This window comes from Suricata suricatta, chromosome 5, assembly GCF_006229205.1.
Source record: "Suricata suricatta isolate VVHF042 chromosome 5, meerkat_22Aug2017_6uvM2_HiC, whole genome shotgun sequence".
Lineage (NCBI taxonomy): Eukaryota > Metazoa > Chordata > Mammalia > Carnivora > Herpestidae > Suricata > Suricata suricatta.
The window spans coordinates 8,569,923-8,593,552 of NC_043704.1; the positions used below are offsets into that span (position 1 = coordinate 8,569,923).

General features: G+C 45.8%; 1 protein-coding gene across 4 annotated transcripts in view; it reads left to right on the top strand.

Moving 5' to 3' along the window:
- ERG (ETS transcription factor ERG) overlaps window positions 1-5,855 on the top strand; it is a 250,245-nt gene extending 244,390 nt beyond the window's left edge. For all 4 annotated transcript variants that reach the window (XM_029938944.1, XM_029938946.1, XM_029938947.1 and 1 more), the window contains one exon: window positions 3,921-5,855. In XM_029938944.1, the coding sequence (XP_029794804.1) occupies window positions 3,921-4,441 (521 nt within the window). In that variant the 3' untranslated portion in view covers window positions 4,442-5,855. The remainder of the gene's footprint in view (window positions 1-3,920) is intronic.
- The last annotated feature ends 17,775 nt before the right edge of the window (window positions 5,856-23,630 follow it).

Below are 23,630 nucleotides of genomic sequence, written 5' to 3' on the forward strand. Positions count from 1 at the left end.
ACTCTGTGCTGACAGCTCGGAGCCTGGACCCTGTTTCCCATTCTGTGTCTCCCTCTCTCTCTTACAAAAATAAATGAACATTAAAAAGAAACACACAATCTTGTTTTCAGCTCAAACAGATCATGGTAAGCCCCTTCATGTGTTGAGTTTATCCTCACAGTGCTCCGGCAAGATACCGTTACCATCACCCCCATTTTATACATGGGGGCACTTTGGCACAGAACGCTGGGTGAGCTGCCCAAGATCCCGTCCGTGCCAGCACCCGGATTCAGCAGAGGCAGTGATGATTCCAAAGTGGTGCTTTCAGACACTGTCCTCCCCCACACACTGCTGAGTCCTGTCTGAGACACACTGAGCCTGGGGCTGTCTCTGTAGCCTGCCTGGCTATGGCAGAAAGTGGCCCAAATGGCCACCACCATGGTGCTTTGGGGGCCCCCTCTCTACCTTGTTTCCTGCTTGGTCACTCCCTCAGGTGGTGGGCGCTGAGGACACCCCCCCCCACCTGTCCCACAGCTGCTGAGTCACTCCCAGGTCTGCTTTCCTCTGTGCTTTAGAAACCTTTTAGATGTTTTGCCCTTTTCTGCTCAGTTGTACTTCTTTGCTACTGTTAACTTCTTTTTCCGTTGCACTAAGAGACCACTTTCCTTCTAAAAATTAAAGGATTGCCCTTCCTTCTCCCCCAGGCTGGACCTCTCCCCCGTTTACCCCACTGGGCTCTCCTGTGGGTGGGCAGCCAACATCATTGCCTCTCCCACCTAGCCTGGCTTTTCAGTTAATTGCCCTAGACAATCCCTGGTGAAAGTAGCTACTCCTTACTGATGTTGCAAAGCTGCTACCAAGACAGGGCGAGAAAACAGTCGTCAGAGGTTTTCCCAAAGGAGGGAGATGGATGAGGGGCAGGTGGCCAGGCTTCCGGAAGCTAGATCCTGAGTCTAAGGACCCCTCCTCTCTCTCGTTGGCCAGACCCGTGAATGGCCCAAGCCCCTCTTAGGCTTCCCACACCTCAGGCATCCTCGTTTGGCCTTCCCTGTTCTGTGTTCTAAAATGCACCTTTATCGCACAGCACATCCTTTTGTCTCCGTAAATTGCTTTTGAAATTTGTGGCCACAAGGAACCCAGTTAATCTACCATTGGTGGAGTTCTCAGTAGCCACAGTGCATCTGTGACAATTCTTGCACAAGAATTGTCTATCCTGCGTACACAAGGGATTTTGTCAGGAGTATTAAATTTAACAGTCTGTGCCCTTGGTACAACGTTGCATTTTATAACATTTACTTAAACAGTAATTGGTTTTGCATTTTCGCTTTTGTTCTCAGGTTTGAAAGGTGATGAATTTTGTGTACAGATCCCTGATTCCCACAGACCCTTGAAATGCTCAAGAGGCTGTGTCTTACTGGTTAATGGGCAAAAGAGTCCAATAAGAAATTGCTCGTCTTTGAATTTCTGGCCACACATTTAGATCTCTGACTTCCTAGGGTTTCAGAGGCAGGAGAGGTGTGACACCACTTTTGTCCACTCGTTCTCTCTATGCAGGTTTCTAAAGGAAGTGGGCAAGGGGCAGATTCCTAGGACCCATGCCAAGGTTTGAATAAATACCGATCATCACTCTGGCTATTCAGGAAGGTCTATGTACTTATGCCCAATCTGTGGAATTGCTTTCTCTGTGGGAGGACATTGACAGTGAATATTTATTTTCAGACAACTCTACGTGTTTACGTTGAAGCATATGTTGGGCCGTTAAATAAAAAAGCCATGTTTTCCCCTATTCCCAGGTCATAGATGGAATTTTTGTCAAGCGTAATCCTTCGGTTACAATATGTATACGAAAACCATATGGTTTTCCCATACCATTCTTCGTATCTGTTCAAATGCATATTAATGAGATGTTCGGAGCAACCAAAACTTGATTGAGAACAGTTTAAATATGTGGTTCCGAAAAAGCACAGGCTTCCATTGAGGCAAAGGACAAGCTGTTAATATGTTTCAAATGTGTTGTAGACTGAAAATGAGAATTTTCCAGAACAGATTCAGAAAAGGCTGACCTTTCTCATGATGCTGTTGCATGGATGAATTCACAAATATACCCATTTCCATAGAGCCAATATGGAAACAAGGATTTCGAAGTTGGGCAGTCTATATGGGGAGTTAGCTAGGGGGATGGATTTGGGGGAAAATTTATAATTGATTTTTACATGATCTCAATTCCCTGAATAGTTGCCAGTTAAAATTAATCATTTTATCACATCTATTGGTATTCGTTGATTGTGTAATAAAAGTTATCTTTTGGGGGGTGCCTGGGTGGCTCAATCAGTTAAGCATCTGACTTCTGCTCAGGTCATGATCTCGTGGTTCATGAGTTCGAGCCCTGCGTCAGGCTCTGTGCTGATAGCTCAGTGCCTGCTTGGGATTCTGTGTCTCCCGATCTCTCTACCTTTCCCCGAATCATGCTTTCTCTCTCCCTCTCTCTCTCTCTCTCTCTCTCTCTCTCTGAAATAAATATCTTAAAAAAGTAATCTTTTTGGTATAAGCCCAAGGCAGTGCTCTAGCTGGAGACTGGGAGGAAAGACATGCCTCTTATTTACTTTCAAATTTCTAAAATCAGCACACTTTCGCCCCTCCTGTGGTCAATGCTGCTGTTGATATTTACATGCCCCTTTCCTGGAGGGAGCCATAAGTCATCTTAAAGTAGTGCAACATGGTGGCTGGAACAATATGCCCGGATTTTTCTCGAAACTTAATAAAGCCTTAAAGGCACATCTATGTGTCTCCAGTGGGGTCAAAAAAATTCTGACTGTGTGCCCCCAGCTAAATGAGATCTCACTGACGGAGGTGGAGTCTCATTTGGTTCCCCATAAGGGCTTGCAGCCACTCATTGCTGCAGATGTTCTTCTGGAAACTTCTGAACACAACTGGCATCGCAATACAGAACAGCCCGTGGATTTCCGTTATGACACAGTTGCCTAAATACTGGAAATAGGTGATCTGGTTTGAAAAGGAGCCAACTTTTTTCTAAACTTCCTCATTTTGAGTGGGTTAATTCTGTTCTAGGAAAAGTTTTGACAGAATTGCTTTCTGGGTGCCAGCAAAATGTTATGTTAGAAATAACGGTGTTTACTTCCATTCTCTATTTTTTCCATCAACTTTCAGAAGTTCATTTCCTAAATATGACTTTTATTATTTTATGTGACCTGGCCAATATAAATGGTGTTAAGTCATTATTGCCATCAACATAATGGCACTTTTTGCCTTGCAAAATAGGAAAAATAAAACCCTCTCACCCCTGAAATACAAAGTCGGCTAGGCTGTGCTTGGCAGGAAGTCAGACATGGATGGGACCAACCTGAACTCTGCCCCATAGATATTCTTTGCATTCCATTAGGGACTCGGATCTGTGGTCAGCCAGTCACCAGAGATTGTCCCCGAAGATCCTGATCCTGAGACACAGAGCTTAGGATAAGGATGCTTGTGCGATAAAGATGCTTATGCGAGTGATCCATGCATTGTGTGTATAAGAGAGGGCACTGATGTAGCAGATAGGGCAGGGGTGAGGCTACGGGGCTGGTGGCCTTAGCGGGAACCGTGATCTGGTCTGATCCTGCAAGGAACTCAGGACAGTATCACAGAGCTGGCCCCTCCTTGAGGCAAGAAGACCCGCCTGGGAGCCACAGTGTTGTCCCCTCTGGCTGTGGGTGGCTTCGGCAGGGTGGGGGAGGGTTTGAAGCAACACATATTCAGCCAAAGGAAGTTTTCTGGAGAAGAGGGAGGAAGGCAGCCACCACCCCTAGCAGCCGAGGTGCACAGGCAGCGTAAGGGATCTGCATGGAACACCACCAGCACCCACTTCAGTCACTGATGAAACCTCGCCCTTAGCTCTGAACCTGTTCTCACTGGTATTCTGTCTCCTTCCCCCACCTCCTTAGGGAGTGGACAGATCCAGCTCTGGCAGTTTCTTCTGGAGCTCCTGTCCGACAGCTCGAACTCCAACTGCATCACCTGGGAGGGCACCAACGGGGAGTTCAAGATGACGGATCCCGACGAGGTTGCCCGGCGCTGGGGAGAACGGAAAAGCAAACCCAATATGAACTACGATAAACTCAGCCGTGCCCTCCGTTACTACTACGACAAAAACATCATGACCAAAGTCCACGGGAAGCGCTACGCCTACAAGTTTGACTTCCACGGCATCGCCCAGGCCCTCCAGCCCCACCCCCCAGAATCATCTCTGTACAAGTACCCCTCAGACCTCCCTTACATGGGCTCCTACCACGCCCACCCACAGAAGATGAACTTTGTGGCCCCCCACCCTCCAGCCCTACCTGTGACCTCGTCCAGTTTTTTCGCTGCCCCGAACCCCTACTGGAATTCACCAACTGGAGGCATATACCCCAACGCCAGGCTTCCTGGCAGCCACATGCCTTCTCATCTGGGCACTTACTACTAACGACCTGAGGGAGGCCTTTCCCAACAGCATACAACCACCAAGAAATCGCCACCACCTCTATCAGAGAACGTGAATCAAAAGTGCCTCAAGAGAAATGTAAAAGCTTGACTGGCACTGGGGAAGGAAGCCAGGGACGAGATCCAAAGACTCTTAATGGGAGGGATTTACTAAAGTATTACTACAGGAATAAAGAGGATGCGGAAAACGTGACGGACACACTCACGTCACGTGTGGACCAACCTTATAAAAGACATTGTAAGTAAAAGCATGAAGAAGTCACAAGGACAAAGTGCCAAAGAAAGTGTTCTTAAGAAGCGTATAAACTTCAGACGAGAGTTCAGGATCCTGCTCATGCAGACGGGGATTCAAGCACAGCCATAGTGGTAACACACTCTTCACCTAACACACCATTTATGTGTCATTTTAAGGAAAACTACCTGTATTTAAAAATAAAAACATATCAAAAAAAAAGACAAGAGAGAAACTGTGGCCCATCGCAGATGTCGACATGAAACTCAACAGAATGCACGGTTTTAGGTGAAATCAGATGGGATTCCTGGACAGGATTACCGGAACCGAGCCCGGCGTTGGGGCTGAGGATGTGTGCGGACAGTGAGCAGTGAGCACGTGGTTGTAGGCAGAGAGTTGGAGGAGGTGTGAGAAAAGGGAGCGGAGGAGGAGGAGGAGGCCACAGGGCTGGGAGAGACCCTTGTCAAGCCGTAGAGACTGGACGTAGGACAGTAAGAGGCTGGAGATGAGTCGGGAGAATTGCAGGTTCATTGGTCAGTGCTCTACCAAACACGGTGTTAGGAAGAATATGGCGTCAAGGAGGAGGGGGAAGTAGTGGAATTCAGGAACAAAAATACGCATCTCTCTTTTTTTGTTTGTTTGTTTGTCTGTCAAAAGAAAAATTTAACTGGAATTATCTGATATTTAAAAGAAACATTCGGGACCTCATCATTATGGGGGGGAGTCTGTTCCCCACAGAGTCAGGTAAGAGGTGGGTAGCCTTCTTCGAGGCTGCCATTGGAAACCACCTAGGCGTTTGGGTTAGACAGAGGCTCCGGGTTTCCTTTTGAGTCGCAAACGCTGTGCGTTTGTCAGAATTAAGTATACAAGCCAATGTTTTTCCCCCCTTTTTATATAATAATTATATAACTTATGCATTTATACACTACGAGTTGATCTCGGCCAGCCAAAGATACACGACAAAAGAGACAATCAATGATAGAATGTGGCCTTGAATTTTAACTCTGTATGCTTAATGTTTACAATATGAAGTTATTAGTTGTTAGAATGCAGAATGTATGTAATAAAACAAGCTTGGCCTAGCATGGCAAATCAGATTTACCCCGGGGTCTGCCTTTGCCCTTTGTGAGCGACTGGAAATTGCCTAACAGAAACGTGTGCTGAACTTTGGGTTTTGTGTTCTGGTTTTATGTTGTCTGGGAACGCGTGCAAACGAGAGCCAAGCAAATAGGATGCTTGGCGCCCACTCGGAGTGTTGGCCTGTCCAGGCCTTTCTTGCTCACGTTCTCTTCCTCCTAGCCTTTCTGAGGCAGATGACCAAAGGTTTTGTGCACGTTGAAACCTCCGTGTGTGTGCCCAGAATGCAAAGAGGCCTCTCAAGCTGGGGGTGTGACAGAAATTCCAGAGAAGCACACTCGGTGCCAGCCAGGATCATAAAACATTTGTTGAACCATGAACCAACCTACTGCTCTTAACACAAACTGTATCTTTGTTAATAAAGTAAGCATGGTGGATAGCCGCAACTTCTCACTTTACAGAAACAAGGGATGGCTTCTAAGTTGACCAGCTGGCTTCCCTTGCAGAGGGCCCTGCCAGGTCCACTACGGCCTTGATCTTCCCACACCAGGATGATCTGGGTACAGTATTGTGGTTTGGGATTTGCCAGCCCTGAGCCTGACCTGTCACCAGACACTCTTCCTAGGATTGAAAGTCGATGGGTTCCCTTGACATCTTCTCTCTTCTGTGTGCCTCACGTGCCTCCAACCTTGGCCAGGGGGAAGGCAGTTCAAGAGGTGGAATACAGAGCAAGTGAGAGGCGCCAAAACCGAACAACTTCTTAGCCTGAGTCTGTTCCTGAATTGGCCCATTTCATAGCCGTTTTGGGGCTTGTTTTGCACTTTGTAATTCTTTCGCTATGATTAAATCAAGTTGCCAAACCCCTGTGCTTTGGCTGTTTTGGCAGTGGTCTTAACGTCAGTAGGATCCAATTTCCAAAGCTTCAGACTCGCTGCATTACTTGGATTAAAAGAAGTCCAACCATCAATCATTTTGCGGCAGCTTGGGAAAGGTCCAGAAGGCGCCTGTATCTCCTTAGGGGGGGCAGCCATAAAAGCATGAAAGCTGGCAGCTGGGGAGACCCGAACTTGTCTAATGGAAAGGGTCAGTCATCTGGGTTTGGAAGTGCAGAGTCAAGGACACCTTCATTCTGCACAGAAGTACAGGTTTAGTCAGATGATCCCTCCATTCCTTTCCTTCAAGACTATATCGTGAGCAAAATCATAAAAGTAAGACCTGATTACCATATTCAATTGTAGCAGATGCTTTCAGTTACGCTCTCTGACACCCACCCCAGCCCAGATGATTAGCAAGCTCTATGACAAGCATGAGCAACCAAGATGATTCAGGATGACATGATAATGCTGTGTTCTCCCAAACAAATAATTCCTAAGTTGCATCTCAAAATAACATTCGCTATCTGCTCCTGCCATAGTCTAACTCTGAGCACTCTACAGTTCATGTTTGTTAATTACACGAAGGACCTTTTCTCTCTCTGCTTCTCTGGTCTCTTTGTTTGCCCTGATGGACGCTCCCAACCCCTGCATGATATCACTTCTCCCAGCAAGACATTTGTCCAGTTTTGTCTTAAATGGTCTTCTGGACTTTGTGGGAGCCCCGCCATAGCCTTTTGGAAACTTGGTAGCATCCCTGCTCTTCCCAAACTTCAGGCACGACTTCATTAATGCTCCCAGTCTGCTGCCTTTGCCAAGCCTCGAAGGCTTCATGGTGAAGCTGTCTGTTGGGACTGATGCATTCGGAGGAGGTGCTGTCCCTGCTAAGCACCTGTCTGTACTGCTGCGGCACCTGCTGCCTGGGGACAAGGGCCCAGAAGGGCTTGCCTTGGATGGCAGGCACAGTATAGGCTCCTAAACACCTGTACCTGGGAAGTAATGGCAGATAGGGGAAACGTGGATGTCCTGTAGGCCCCCAGGTAGACCTCTAATGGTGGATACAGTGTGATGTTTTAAATTATTTTATAATTTTTAATTTTCTTTTTTAATGTTTGTTTTTGAAAGAGAGAGAGCACAAGCAGGAGAGGGGCAGAGAGAGAGAGAGGGAGATGCAGAATCCGAAGCAGGCTCCAGGCTCTGAGCTGCCTGCACAGAGCCAGATGCAGGGCTTGAACTCATGAACCACAAGATCATGACCTAAGCCAAAGTCAGACACTCAACTGATGGAGCCACTCAGGCACCATGCCCCCCATGTGTTTTTCTTAAAGCCCGGTTTAATTAATCTCTCCAAATAGATTAATAGCTCTGGGGTGGCTAATCAGAGAATAAAAAACACTTTGTATGACTCAAAGTTATATAGCAATTTCAGTTCCTTCTCTTTATCTTAACCTTTTTTGTAAAAATTTGTCAAAAGGATTTCATATCAAATGAGGAAAGGGCCAGGCGTAGAAATCAAATGCTACAAGTAAGGAAAACCACTTTGTTTATCATAGAGCTGTGGTTCTGCACATGAAGTCCACGGGCCAGGAGCATCAGCTTCACTTGGGAACTTATTGAACATGCAGAGTCTCAAGCCCTGCCCAAGACCTTCTGAATCAGAAAGTCTGTGGCTGGGACCTTGCCATGGGTTCCCCTAAGCCCTGCAGGTGATTCTGACGCATGCTGAGGTTTGAGAGCTACGCCATGGACTGATAGAGAATCTGTATCCCCATGGGTGAGGCTCAGTGGGAAATCTCTATCTGGTACACGTGTTTCTGTGGCCACTTGAAAATCCACCATCAAGAAAACCAGTTGCCTCTGGATGTGCCCTCTTGAGTTACAGGCCCTCTGAGCAGTTCTCCTCCCTGCTCTTCCCCATGTGTATTAGTTACCTACTGCCGAGTAACAAAATGACCATGCACTCGGCTGTCTGAAACAATGCACAGTTATTATGTCACAGTTTGTGTGGGTCAGAGCCCAGGCACAGTGTAACTGGGTCCTCTGCTCAGGGTCTCACCAGACTGAAATCAAGGAGTGGAATGGGGTGATGATCTCCTCCTAGGCTGGGGTCCTTTTCCTAGCTCACTGATTATTGGCAGAATTTGGTTCCTCGCAGTTGTAAAACTGAGGTCTCATTTCCCACCTGGCTGTCACCCAGGGACCACGCTCATCTCAACTCATAGAAGCCACTTAGAGTGCTTGCCACATGGCCCTTTCTGCAGCAAGGCAGTTACTTCTTTAAGGCCAGTAGGAGAATCTCTTTCATGTTGAATCTCTTAGACTTCTTTTAAAGGTTCATCTGATTAGACTAGGCCCACCTATGTTAACTTCCTTTATAAGATTAACCCAGACTTACCTCATTGGCAGCCTTACTTACATCTGAAACATTCCTTTTGTCACAGAACATAACCTAATCATGAGCGTGACAAACCATCGCATTCACAGGTCTTGTTTATACTCCAGTAGTAGACATAATGTAGGTAGGACATCTACGCCAGGGGATGGGAATCTTGGGGACCGTATTAGAATTCTGCTTACATACCATGGATATGTGGCTCATCTTCTCACTTGTTCTAAGCACCTTTGGTCAATCAGACCTCCCCAAAATTCACATTGCCAAAATGACCAGCAACAACTTAGTCGCTTTGTATATCTGAAGTGCTGTGCTTCATGGCTCTGTCTCCCCCTGGCGATGTGTGGACCTCTTTCAGCATGTCTGATGTGCTTAACCTGACTCATCTGAAAAGCTTTATGTTGAAACTGAACGGGCTATTGCTAACTATTCAATAATATCTACATATTCTTTTGATTTTATCTAAAAAGCAACCCAAGTTATTTCTATATGCAAATAATTATGCACACTTTTCTAAGTTATTTTAAACTAATTTTATAAAGCCAAATAGCTCCATTCATTTTCTCATAAATGGTTTTTACAAAATATTATTCCGTTGAGGCAAGCCATCCTAATATTGGATTACGATTTGTGCCAGAACGTTTTGAATTACAGACTTAAGGAGGAAGCATGTTAAATACAAGAGCTTTACAGAGACAAGAAATAGAGGTGTTTCTCATGTTCCGTAGGCACACGGCATTCTTCCTAAAGAAAATACTACAGAAATGGTAACCAGAATTTCATTCTGAGACAACTTCATAAGACATGGTTTTGAGATTTTACAAGGTCATGACCAGCTGAGTGAGCATAGTCAAAGAGTACTCATTAAAAGATCAGCCCTGATCTTGAAGGAAGGTCCCAGGGACAGACTCCATACTTCAGTAGGATAAAAACACAGAAGGTATGCTGACCACAAACTCTAGTAGGTTATTTGATAAACAGGTTAGATGAGGACAGTAGGTTCTATGCTGAATACAGGGTCTTTGAGAGCAGGCTGAAGGAATAGGGCAAGCCTGACACATTTACAGGAACTCATTGATGTTAGGACCTGCACTGTGTCACAGTGTCACAAACACCTGGGAACACGGGGCACCTGGGTGGCTCAGTTGGTTAACTGGCTGACTTCAGCTCAGGTCATGATCTTACGGTTCGTGGGTTCAAGTCCCGCATCGGATTCTGTGCTGACAGCTCAGAGCCTCAAGCCTGCTTCAGATTCTGTGGCTTCCTCTCTCTCTGCCCCTCCCCTATTCATGCTCTGTTTCTCTCTGTCTCAATAATAAATAAAAACACACAAAAAAACCCACCTGGGAACAGAAGCACATGTGAAAAGAACCTTAGGGTTTTGGTGATATGCAGAATAACCAATATTTAATGAGCTAAGGGGCAGAATCATACTAAGCACTTCAAATGCATTATTGTATTACTTCTTCCAATTGCCCTCCTGATACATATTAAAATAAAAATGCTGACACCAATATTCGACAATGTACTATGCTTTCCCATGATAAGAGAATGAACTAATTAATACTTGCTTTCTGACTCTCAAATTTCTACTCTTTAAAAAATGTTTTAAATGTTTGTTTATTTTTGAGAGCTAGAGTATGAGTGGGGGAGGGGCAGAGACAGAGAGAGAGAGACAGAATCTGAAGCAAGCTCCAGGCTCTGAGTTGTCAGCATAGAGACTGATGCAGGACTTGAACTCAGGAATGGTGAGATCATGACCTGAGCCAAACTCGGACACCTAACTGACTGAGCCCCCCAGGTGCCCCTTAAATCCCTACTGTTAATCTATTTTTCCTCATCTTGACAGGACACAGGGGTGTATGTGGCATGAGTACTTAAATTTAGATTGCATTTTCTAAAATAGATTGTAAAATAGGAGTTATTTACTCCATTTTTATCTGACTCCAGTATCATTTCTGGCCATACTTTTGCCGAGGGGCACAGGTCAGCTAGAGCAAGCCCAGTGGAGAGAGAAACAACGGTAATGACGGAATGTAAAGATACGCCAAGGAGGGGTTCAGTGTCTGTCATGGAAGCAGGTTACTTTTAAGGTCCATCAGCACAGCCCCCAGCATGGGGCATGGCAAAATTATGCTGTCATTAACTTCTTCAGCTGTGTGCATGCGTGAAAGTCCAGAAAGGTAATGTGTGGACCAAAGATGGACTCAGCAGGGATGCCCACTGGGCAAACTCAAGGAAAACCTTTTGAACAGAGAAGCTGGTATGGCCCAGGAGTTCCTGGATGTGGGCTAGGGACCATGTGACTCTTCAGCCACTCAGCAGCAAAGTGTAAGTGTACTACTTGATTGTTTAGGACTCTTTCACTTCTGTGCAGACTGGGTTCTACAAAAATGATTAAATGTCATATATACACATTCAGGGATCAGGGAAGAGGGTCTGAGATGCAGGACATCCTAGGAGTCTCAGTGCCACTAAGTCTCCAGGGCGTGAGCACTTGTGGGGGTTAGACGTCCTATAGGTACTAGAATCCTCCCAAATTCACTGGTGGTGTGGTCGTGTCTTCGGGTTGACTTGGAGGTTAAAACACACAGTATGTGTTGGGCACCGCAGGGCCAAGTGCATGGCCAGAGCAGCCGACTGGTGGGACCACTGACCCTCCTCCTCCACGCTCCCTCTCTGGGAAGAAAGACTGGCCTCCTATAGCACTTCATAAAGGCACATGTGATGGGGGTGGCGGGTGGGGGAGGCGGTTGTTGCTGGTCACAGCCTGCTCAGCAGTAGACATGGCACAGCTAAAGTATGTTAGGCTGTCCCCCGGGAGCCTCAGCCCAGCTCCAGATGAACCCTTCCTGCCTCCTAGCTGGCATCGCAGGTGGACAGCCGGGGCTGCTGGCCTCTTAAGACCCTAAGGAACGGGTGGAGGCGGAAGGTCTAATGTGTAAGAAAGGATTTGGGGTAGAAGTTGTGAAGCTATCTGGTAACGTCTCTTGGTTAGAAGGCGAGGAAGAACTTGGTGGACGATGGATAAGCAAAGAAACCACTTGCTGTCTTTAGAGGGGATGACCCCTGGCAAGGAAAATCCTTTTCACAGGGTAGGTCCCGCCTCTTCCTGTGGGAGAGAGCGGAAGGGACAGGGACAGAGCGAGAGTCCTTTGGGGGAATGCCCTCCTCCTCACCACACACCCACTGTACGCCGCCGGAAACATGCATAGTGGAGAATAATGGTTCCGTCTTAATGGTGTCCCCAACCTGCGCTCTGTCCACGCGGCAGTTCTCCGTAGAAGAAATGCCTGCTCCTTTTCTGTTTTCTACCCTGACACTGTGTCCCTGTCTCTGCTTCTCATTTGCATTAATGTGGCACAGAGCGTTTTGAAGTGGGATTATGCAATGATCCCTTTTTAACCAAAGCTGTCCGGTCCATGCTTACAAGTTAAATTGCTCCATTCCAATTAAGAAGAAAACACTAATGTGTTCTATGCCATTCACTCACTTAAAGCTGAGAGCTTTTTAAGATCGTTTTATTCAATTTCACATGGCTGTGAAGCAGGAGAAAACAGATTTGGGTAAGAGTCTAACTGCAGAGCATAGCCCCTGTGCCGTGCTGGTTCTACCTTTCCCAGGAAGCTGATTTAAGGATAACACTCCTAGGAGGGTCAGCTGTCACAGGAAGGAAGGGCAAATGCTTATTCACGTGATGATGAGAAGGCAGGTGAAAGAGGAAAAAACTAGTAGGAGGGGAAGACCGGCTGAGGGAGGCTGAACAGTGAATGTGTGAAGTCCAGCTGTGTGTGTGAATCTGGCCAGCATAGAGACTGGGCTACAGTTATTACTGGGGGGCCTCATGACGAACCCACAGTAGAGATGCCTGTGAGTGGAACTTCATCTTCCTATGGAGTGTCACACAACTCACGTAAATAAGTTATACAAAATGAAGCCGATGGGTCCAGGCTACAGAATATTTAGCTTCATTTGACTGGCTGCTATCTTTTGAAAGGTCAAGGATTCTTAGAAACTACATCTTCTGTTAGTGGTCTTGGGAAATCACTCTCAAGGTATTCTATCTGTTTACAGCTTGTGAACCTACCAGAATTTTCCCTCTTCTTTGTCTGGTTCTTCAACCCCATTCCAAATTACTTCCAACTGTGGACCAGACCAGGGGTGGTTTCTGGAAAAAAATATGACCATAATTATCAGAATTCAGTGTAAACCCATGAGGAGCAAGAATGTCTGCTTCCATTTTTTGAACATTTCTTTTGTGTCTTCAGTTCACAGCACTGTGAGAAGTGCAGAAAGGTGAGTTCTTACCCTCAGAGAGATTATAATCTCGAAGGAAAGAAAAAGTCTGGTGTAAGACTAAACTGTCTATGATCTGTATGTGAAGATTAGGAAGAGAGAGATATTATCCTAAGAGGACTGATAAAAAAGGCCTCCTGAAGGAGATGGTATTTCGGGAGGGGGAGGGTTTTGATGAATACTCTGTTTTCCAGGAAGGGAGATTTTCTTTTCTTGACCAAAGGCATGAGGTTAGAAGAAAATTAATCTTTGTGAAAGAAGCATACCAGTCATGGAGAAACAAAGAAATCAAAGACTTTGGATTTGTAAAATAACTTAAGGTCAAAGAGGATGTTCAGTCTTGTACATAAGGATCACATGTGAGGTGGGGGGCTTGGGTGCCTCCCCTGAATCTGCATGGACCGTGACCACACCTGAAGAGGCATGACCTTTGTCGTCTGACCTGCCGTGGCCTGTGGTTTGAAGGGAGGTTAGGTTAGGGAGTAATACATGCACTCTGCACACATCTTAATATAGAAGTCATTTAAATGACCAGGCGTTTGGGAAAACATCTCTAGGACTTAAACAAATGTGACCCCTTCTCTTCCTAGAGCAGAATCTATATTGAACAATTTCTGGGAAACACCCAAATATTGTTTGCTGATCTGCGGATTTGAGGTTAGGCTACGTGAAGGAGATTTGACGGTATCTCACCTTGCTGTGAGATATGAGAAAAGTGATAATCATAAGGCAGCCTCCTGGAAGGACACTATCTATACTGGAGATATAATATCATTTGCTCATTCATTCAAAACAAAGGTCTGACCTACAAGAGCAGGCAGGAAGTTAGTTCCAGGGTATTCCAAAGCAAATGGACCACAAGCCCTGCCTTTGTGGACGTCAGAGTCTTGAGGAATCTACATCCTCATTGAAGGTGAAAGCAGAGAGGCCAAGAAGGTAAATAGGGTTCTGAAAGCATATGGGGTAAGTAAATAGAGTCTGAACCTGAGCCCAAGGATTTGACGCTTGCCAGGTACACTTCCAACCACTCGTTTCTGCCTCCTCAATGGTATTGTAGGATCTCCATACAGAAACATAATGAAGCCAGGCAGCTGTTCGTGTATTTACACATGCGCTGACCTTTGTGTGTCATGACACATGCCTATTTTTTTTGTATAAGTACCTGATCTTAACTCTCAGCATCTTATTCTTTCAACCCTAAGTCCAAGGTAGATTAGCTTTAATTGTGCTTCTAAAGGTTCTTGAGGGAGGAATTACTGAAAATAACATGTAAAAGTGGTAAGAAGAGTGATAAGACAGAAGCAAAGTTGGGAGGGGCTACCCCAAGAATGGGAGATTATGGTCTATGGAATTCACCAGCAGTGGAGGTCTACACCATCATGAATGTGGAGGCACTGAAGTGATAGGGATTCAGAGATGTGGCTAACTGGTGCCCCTAGGGAGCTGGAGCCCAATCCTAGAGATCCCAGCCCTATTAGGGACCCTGCTTGATACTGAAGCAAGAATTTCTAGGGTTGGGGGCAATTAGTGTGCACTGGACATCAGAAAGCTTTCACTTCCAGGACATAGAAATGGAGGAACTGTTCATGATGATGACATTCAAAGATTCAAGGTCCTCACCAAATCTTGGTGGAATCAATTTCATTTCAATTTATTTTATTTTATTTTAAGCTTATTTGTTTGAGAGCACAAATGAGGGAGGAACAGTGAGACAGTGTGCATGAGTAGGAGAAGGGGCAGAGAGAGAGGGAGAATCCCAATCTGTTTTGGTGCTTGGACACATGAACCATGAGATCATGACCCAAACTGAAATGAGATGTTAACCAACTGAGCCACCCAGGCTCCCCTCATTTTGATTTCAAAACAAAATAATTTAAAAACAAAAGAACCTAGTTTCTTACACTAGGATCATATTCTTGTATCAATATACTTATCTCAGTTATTGATAACCCAAGTGGAAAAAAAATCAGAAAGATGTAAAATTAACAAACCTGCCCTAATGATGTGAGGGAACTATTCTCAGCAACTGAAGAATATACGTTGTTCTCAAACACATACGGATCATTTATAAAACTCTCCATAGGTAGGCTTATTTGGCAAATCGTCACACATTTTAAGGTTTAAAGTCATAAAATATCCTCTCTGACCCAAATTATGTTAAATATCATTTTTTTAAGTCAAGTAGAAAAATTATACTCTAGAAATATGCTAGCATTTTCAAAAGAGAAATGATAATAGATGCTAGAAAAGATGACATAATAAAATGAACATACATATAAAAATTTGTGGAATATAGCTAAAGCATCATATAGAAAGAAGTTTATGGTCTTAAATGGTTATCTTGGATAGAAAAATGGATAAAATTAGTGGGCTAAACATCCATTTTTAAAACTTAGTACAAGAAAAGCAATACAAACAAACAAAAATTTTTAAAAAGGACAAAGTTGGGTATATAAACATGAGGGCATAGAGGGAAAATCAGACTCAGAATGTAATTAACAAAAGTTGCTTTGTAAAGGATTAATAAAACTGAAAAATCTGGTAAAATTGCTTGAAAAAGAAGATACAATTTAAATAATAATTAAGAATGACTAAAGGAATAAAACTATGGTTGTTGGAGACTTATAAAAGATGGTCCTGCAAACCAGTTTATGCCTTTTCATTTAAAAATTAGACTGAGTTGACAAGTTTCTAGGAAAAATAAAACAGATTACATGTGATTCAAGAAGTAGAAAGCCTGAATAGTCTTACAACCATTAAAGTAATTGAATTAGTTACCAAAAATCTTCCCACAAAGAAACCTATAAGCTAGATGGCTTCATTGTGAGATCAACCAAATATTCAAGCCAAAAATAGTTCATTATTAATAATGAATAATAATTTCCCAAAATATTATAAAGAATATAAAAAGAAAAAACAACCCTCAGTATAATGTACAACTATAACATAACCTTGATACCAAAATCAACAGACTATACAAAAAAAGCCAATCACACTTGTGAATGTAAGATACAAAAATATTAAGCAGTATTAGCCAATAGAACTCAGCCATGTATAACAAAGAAATTACATTATAACCAAGTTGGGCTTATCAAAATAATGTAATCACTGGAAAATCAATTAATGTAAGCCTCACATGAGCATACCAAAGGAGCAAAACTTCATCACTGATAGAAACAGAAAATGTACTAAATATAATAAAACCTTGATATATTATTAACTATTAGCAAACAAAGAAGAGAATGTGATCTCTTTAACCTGATAAAGGGTATCTATAGAAAACATACCGGCAAATGTCAGATTTAAAGGCTTAAAATTGAAAGTATTTTCTTTGAGGTCAAGAACAAGAAAAAGTTGCCTACTATTACCATTTCTGTCGACGTAATTTTGGAGGTTGTCACTAGAATACTAAGGCAGTACAAGGAAAATGTGAGTATTGGAAATAAAGAAATAGTTCATTATTCATAGAAAATATGGCTTGTGCACATAGAAAATCTGAATTAATTCTTAGATTATTTTTTTGAATTTATAAGAGTTTTAGCAAAATTATTGAAATAAAAATTCAATTACATTTCTACAATCTACCACATACATCCAGAAAATTAAACTTCAAATGTAATATTTATAGCAGCATAAAATATGTAGTATTTAAGAATAAATCTGATAAAGAGGTGCAAGATCTCTATGGAAAAATAATAAAACTTCATTGAGAGACATGGAAGAAGATTTCAATAAATAAAGAGATGAATCACGTTCATGGATTTGATGAGTCAATGTTATGTCTGTTATTTGCAGAATCACCTAGAAATTCACTGCAACTCCTGTCAAAAACTCACAACAGTTTTTTTTAACTTTACAAGCTGATTCTAAAATTTATACAGAGAACCAGATTAACCAAGACATCCTTGAAGAAAACACAGCCTGCCTACATTTTATGGGGGTTTTTTGGCCTCCACCATACTAAATCTTAGAACGTTATAATAATTAAGAACCAGAGTATGAGATGGCTCAAAAAGACAAATAGACCAATGGACTAGAAGTCCATAAACAAGTTCAACATATATGAATACCCGATACAATTACAAATGATAGTGAAGATCACTGCACCAAAGATGGGCTTTTAAATAAATGCAGGTAGAGCAATTGGAAATCATATATCTGGAAAAAATATGTTGCAGCACTATTTAATACTACACATAAAATCAGTAACACATGACTATGAACTAAAATTTAAAATACAAAAGTATAGAGACTTTCAAAGATGTTACAGAAAAACATGTTCATGACCTTGAAGTACAAAAGAACTTAATGACAGAAAAACTACAAAGTATAAAAGAAATATGGATAAAATTTTATATACTAAAATTATGAACTTTTTTCACTGAAAGGTATTATTAAAGACAGAAAGCAAACTGCACACTGGGAGAAGTTATTTGTGACCCATATAGCCTGCAAAGGTATCCAGAATGTATAGCCATTATTAAATCAATCAGGAAAAAAATGTAGATGTGGAAAAGAATTGAATAGCTCACTTCTCAAGAGTGGAAACATGATGGACAATAAATGTATAGCTAGTGCTCAAGCTCATTGTCATCCAGGATATGTACATTAAAACCAAAGTGGTATCCATTTACACCCACCATATTGGCAAACATTAAAACGTCCAATCAAGGGGCACCTGGGTGGCTCAGTCAGTTAGGCATTGGACTCTTGGTTTTGGCTTGGTTTTGGCTCAGATCATGATCTCACGGTTCATGAACTTGAGCCCCCCATAGGACTCTGCGCTGACAGTGCAGGCCCTGCTTGGGATTCCCTCTCTCTCTACCCCTCCTATGGTCTCTCTCTCTCTCTCTTTCTCAAAACAAATAAACTTAAAAAAACAAGAAAAATAAAAAGTCCAATCAAAAGCAGTAATGGTGAGGTCTGAATAATTAACATGGTCTCATGAGTCAAAAATTTGGAAATATAAAAAATGGAAAAGTGGAATAGCAAATAGTGAAATGATTTATTTTCACCCTGTCCTCCACCCTCCCAGGGCACCTTCAACATTTAATGACTGTTGTTCAATTCTTGTCTATCTTTTTTTTTTAATGTTTGTATATTTTTGAGAGTGAGAGAGAGAGGGTGGGGAGACAGAGAATCTGAAGCAGGCTCCAAGCTCCCAGCCGTCAGCACAGAGCCCGACGCAGGGCTTGAGCTCAGGAACAGTGAGATCATGACCTGAGCCAAAGTTGGACGCTTAACCGACTGAGCCACCCCAGCACCCCATCCCTCTCTTTCTTAAAAATAAACGAACATTTAAGGAAATCTATCCCACAGGCATTCAGTTCCATGAAAGCTTCCTGGTTAGTTTTCATGGCCACATGGTATTCCAGGGCTTGGATGTGCGATATTTTACTTGACTTCTCTAATAAAGGAATTTTTGACTTTCGCCAAACTCTTGATTACACAAAGAACACTGCAGTAAATAGCCGTGGACATATGGAGGAGAATTAGCAGAAGCCAGAAGTGGTAGATAGATCTGTGTGTCAAAGGAACAGTTTTGAAAATACTTCTAGCAAGGATTTCAACCCCAGATACATATGAAGTCACCTCAGGGCGTTTAAAAATGACTGATACCCAGACCCAGCTTCCAGAAATGCCACCCAGGTGTTGTTCCCTTTGCCAGTTTTTCAGGTGCCCTGAATGGACCTACAAAGCTGGAACCGTGAGGGTGAGGTGGACTGAGAGTACATGGAAAGGAAAGTATTTGTGGAGCAACACTGGAGAGAGAGGAGAGGTTGGGCTGCCTTCTGTGTGGACCTTAGCAAGGTAAGTGGGTTAAAGGCTTTTACAACCTTTCTGTGCATTTAGCTGGGGTGTGTATTATGTGGCTCCGCCTCTCATCTCCCTTGGAGTAACAAGGAAAGGCCCACGTTACTTTCCAAGGGAACCTATGCTCCACACCATGTCTGTTCCCCGCGTTGCCTGGCAGAATGGGCTGGCAAAGGAAAATCTGCTGTTACTCAGGGAGGCAGGGCCTGCGGGCTCATGGGCTCTCCAGCAGGAGGCACGTTCTGTTACAGACTTCCTTTTGTGGATGAGGAAGCTGGGACTCAGAGAGGGGAGGCGGCCTGCCCAAGGCCACACAGCTCAGAAGTAGGAGATTCACGCCCAAGCCTGAGCGCTGAGGCTTCCTGCCAGATGAGACCAGCCTCCTTCCCTGCTGCTGTCAGGACTTCCAGATGGGTGCCACCTGCTGCTCGTTGTTTGTCTGCTTCCCTTTATCTTTTCTAAATCCTGTCCTTCCCTGGCCCCTTGAAACTCCCTTCCCATCAGCTCCTGCAGGTAGACCAGTCTACGTGGGGAGCGGAGATCACAGCTCCCCTGCAAGGGGACTTACCAGCCTGCCAGCTCAGCGGCCCTTGGCAGGAAACACTAGAGGAACTGGGGGGTGACCTGTCCCTGGCACCGTCCGTGGAGGATGCTGATAAGGGCTGAGTGGGCAGAGATGTGAATGTGAGCCACCAGCCTCCCTGGCTCACAGTGGGGAGCGTTGAGGCTGATCCACTGCCCCCCCTCCCAGGACTGCCCCCCCATCTGAGGTTGGCCCAAAAGGAGACTGTTTCAGACCATGGCGGGGTCTTGATGAGTCCCCTCAGCCATCAGGGCTCCCCCGTATATGGTTTCTCCCGCACTCTAGAACACAGCAGGATCTGGGGGTGGGCTGGTTGCTTCGTGCTGTGTGCAGGCCCCCACCCCCACCCTCGGCCAGGAGCCTGGGCAGGGCCTGGGGAGAAATTTGGGATTGAGCCTGTGGGCACCCACTTCTCTTCTTTCTGAGTGTGTGTGTGTGTGTGTGTGTGTGTGTGTGTGTGTGTGTATCTGTGTCTGTGTGAGTCCCCGTGTGTTTTGTCGGCTGCAGTGTCAGAGTTCTAACTCCGTGGAGACGTCTATCCAGTCAGCATGGGGAGAAAGGACTCACCCCCCACCCCACCTCCCACCCCTTCCCGGAGAAGACCCCCAGGAAAGATGCTAACGTGCCTGCACTTGCCTCTGGGCTCCGCCGAGCTGGACAAACCCAGTCGTGCCACGAGGGGGCGCTGGAGCCGCGTGCGCCGCCGACGCTTCGCCCGGGCACTGATGCTGGGTCCTGCCTTCTTTGCCTTCCTAAAGTGGAACGCTTTATTTCTAAGGCACTGCGCGTCCCTCCAGGATCTAGAGGCCAGCTGTTGGGCCATCTCCTGACGTTCCCTAAGCACCAAAGCTCCTTTTTATGGACGTTTAAACTGAGGCCCAACTGTGCCAGGTCTGGGGACCGAGGGAGTCTCAGTTCGTTATAAACGTAATGAATTATACATTCAGATTATAAATGTTAATCGAATTTATAGCCTCTCTGGAAATTTATTCTACAGGCTTTTAGAAAACCTGTGTAACATTGGCCCTGCTTTCCAAAGGTTGAGGCTTCCGTACCCCTGGAGGCGGAGGGTCCAAGGTCTCGGGCCGTGCACCTGCCGCCGTGGGGATTAGACCCCGCAGCAGAGCTTGAAGTGGGCGCCAGGCACAGGAACCTGACTCCAAGCGGGGATACCGGAGAGATCCCAGGCAAAGAGCTTTCGGGGCCTCTGCTGCCGTCTGCAGCCACCCCCGGCCGCAGGGCTCCCTCTTGCAGAAACGGGGACCCAGCTTGCTCAGGCCCCCTTCCCCCACCCCCACCCGAGCTCCCTCGGGCCTGCCGTGCTCCCACCTCCGCCTGGCCCAGGGCCCAGGACAGGGCCAGCTGGGCAGCTCCAGGCTCCAGCCCTGCATCCGAGTCAGCTCAGGCGGGGCTCAGGACCCCCGCGGGCACCTCTCTCAGTCACGGAAGTCACTGCGCCCGGCTCTGCAGACACCTCCTCCATCTAAGCCTTCCGTGACCGCCTGCAGCCCCAGGCACCCCGGCCGGTCCTCGGGCCTCTGGGACCAGCTCCACTGACCTGGCACGGCCAGCGCGAGGGCGTCAGGCCGTCTGTCCCTGCGGCCCACTGCTGCCCTGCGAAGAGGGAAGCACCTCAAAGCCCTGGAATTCTCTCTCCTCCCCAGGGGTCCTTGGGACAAACCTGGGGCTTCCCAAGAATGTAAGAAATTTACCACAGGGATTCCTGTCCAAGCTCTTACTTCCCTACACAGACTGCCTCTCCCCCTCCCCCCACCCGGGTTCATCTGTCAGTATGTGACAGCCAGGCTGGAAGCTGTGTGTTTTAAACCCGGGCCGAAGCTTGATGGCTGAGCCATCCGGGCTCCTCTGTGTAATGTTTCTCCCCGACTCTGGAAAACCAAGATTTGGAAAGGCCAGTGTGCTCCCTGCAGGCATCCCCACCAGCCTAGGCAGGGCCCGGAGGGACATTTGGGATTGAGCCTAGGGACACACACTTCTTTCTTTGAGTGTCCGTGTGTGTGAGCTGTGTGTGCTGTGTCTGTTGTGTCTGTGTGTACCCGTGTGTGTGTTGTGAGTCTGTGCATGCTTGTGTGTATTGTGAGTCTCTGTGTGTCTGTGTGTGTCCATGTGTGTATGTCCACGTATCTGTGTGTGTGTCCACGTGTTTGTGTGTGTTGTGGGCTGCAGTCCCAGAGCTCTGATGCCCCGGAACCATCCTATCTAGAATTTGGAGCAGGTGCCCCAGAGAAGAGCCAAAGCTGGGGGCTCTGGGTCAGCAGACCTCCTGATGGCCCCTGCGGTCTGGAAACATGAGTCTTGGAAACCAGGAGCCTCCTGTAGATTGTGCCCTGGCTGTGACTTGCAGGACACAGGTGTGGTCCCCTATGGGTACATTCGAATCATCCTGCCTGTGGGCTCTGTGAAATCCTGCATCGCAATTTGAAGGTGTTAGATGCCGGGGGCCATGGCCGGGGTCGTGTCTCCCAAGAAGAATCAGAGACGTGTATTCTCGGTGGATCCTGGGTCAGAGCACCAGGGCGTGATCTGTCTGTTGTGAGTGCGGTGTGTTAGGCGTCCTGGCCCCGGCACACTCTGTGAAGGGTAGTTTTGCTTTTTCTGTCCCTCAGTCCGATGTCCTTCAGTTTCGAGAACAAGTCCACAGGGAGTACATTCTTTTTCATAAAACATCATGAAGGTCGGAGCCAGAATCCCCATCACCCTTGCCGACAGCCCACTCCCTAGATTTGGGTCATGAGAGACCCGTTAATTATTTCGTCTTCTTTCCAGATAGAGTTCATGAAAAGGCTCGGCTCTAAAGGGAAAATGCATGCACACGCATTCTTCGTGGAGCAAAAAAGGAGAAGAGAGCAGTCTGGCTGCCAGTTGCATTGAAATGCCCTGTTGTTTTCACATGATGTCCGGTCCGTCAGACATTTGTTCACTCAACACCCATAACCTAGCTCAGTCAGTTAAGTGTCTGACTCTTGATTGCAGCTCAGGTCATGATCTCACAGGTCGTAGGATCAAGCCTCATATCTGGCTCCTTGCTGACACTGAAGAGCCTGCCTCAGATTCTCTCCTTCTCTCTCTCTCTCTGCACCCATCCTGCCTCCACAACTCCTGCTCTTTCTCTCTCCCAAAATAAATAAATGTAGGGGCTCAATCGGTTAAGCGTCTGGCTTCGGCTCAGGTCATGATCTCACAGTTTGTGGGTCTGGGCCCCGCATCGGGGTCTGTACTGACAGCTAGCTCAGAGCCTGGAGCCTGCTTCAGATTCTGTGTCTCCTTCTCTCTCTGACCCTTCTCTGCTCGCACTGTCTCTTTCTGTCTCTCAAAAATAAATAAATGACATAAAATAAATAAATAAATAAATAAACTTTAAAAAAAAAACTCATTTCTTAAAGGAGATGGAGAAGGAAACCAAGGTGAGCGAGCACTTCTGTCTGGAGGGTCAGGTGCTCCCCTATGCAGGTGTGGCGGGCTGGGACCTTGGGGCAGTCACACTGCCCTGGGGGCTCACGGTAGGTGCAACACTTCTAAAAATGAGGCTGCAGACCTCCTGTGTCCAAATCACTGTGTCTGTGTGTTAACAAGCTGCATTCCTGAGCATGGCCCTGTTTGCTTTTGGGGCACACTCTGCAGAAGCCCTGGCTGGTGGGTGACCTGGCAGGTAGAGTGAAACCATGTTCCTGCGTGATGAGCATGGTAGGAGGGAGCGCAGCCACGGAAATCCGTTGATGGCACTTAGTTCTCAATCTGCTCCGGGCCTCTCCTAAGTGCCCTATAGATATTCACCCACCTACTGCCATGGCAAGCATTGGAGGTGGTTTCTGCCAGAGGCTTTGTGTTCTGGATGAGGAAACAGAGGTGTAGAGAGGTTAAGTAACTTGCCCAAGGTCACACAGC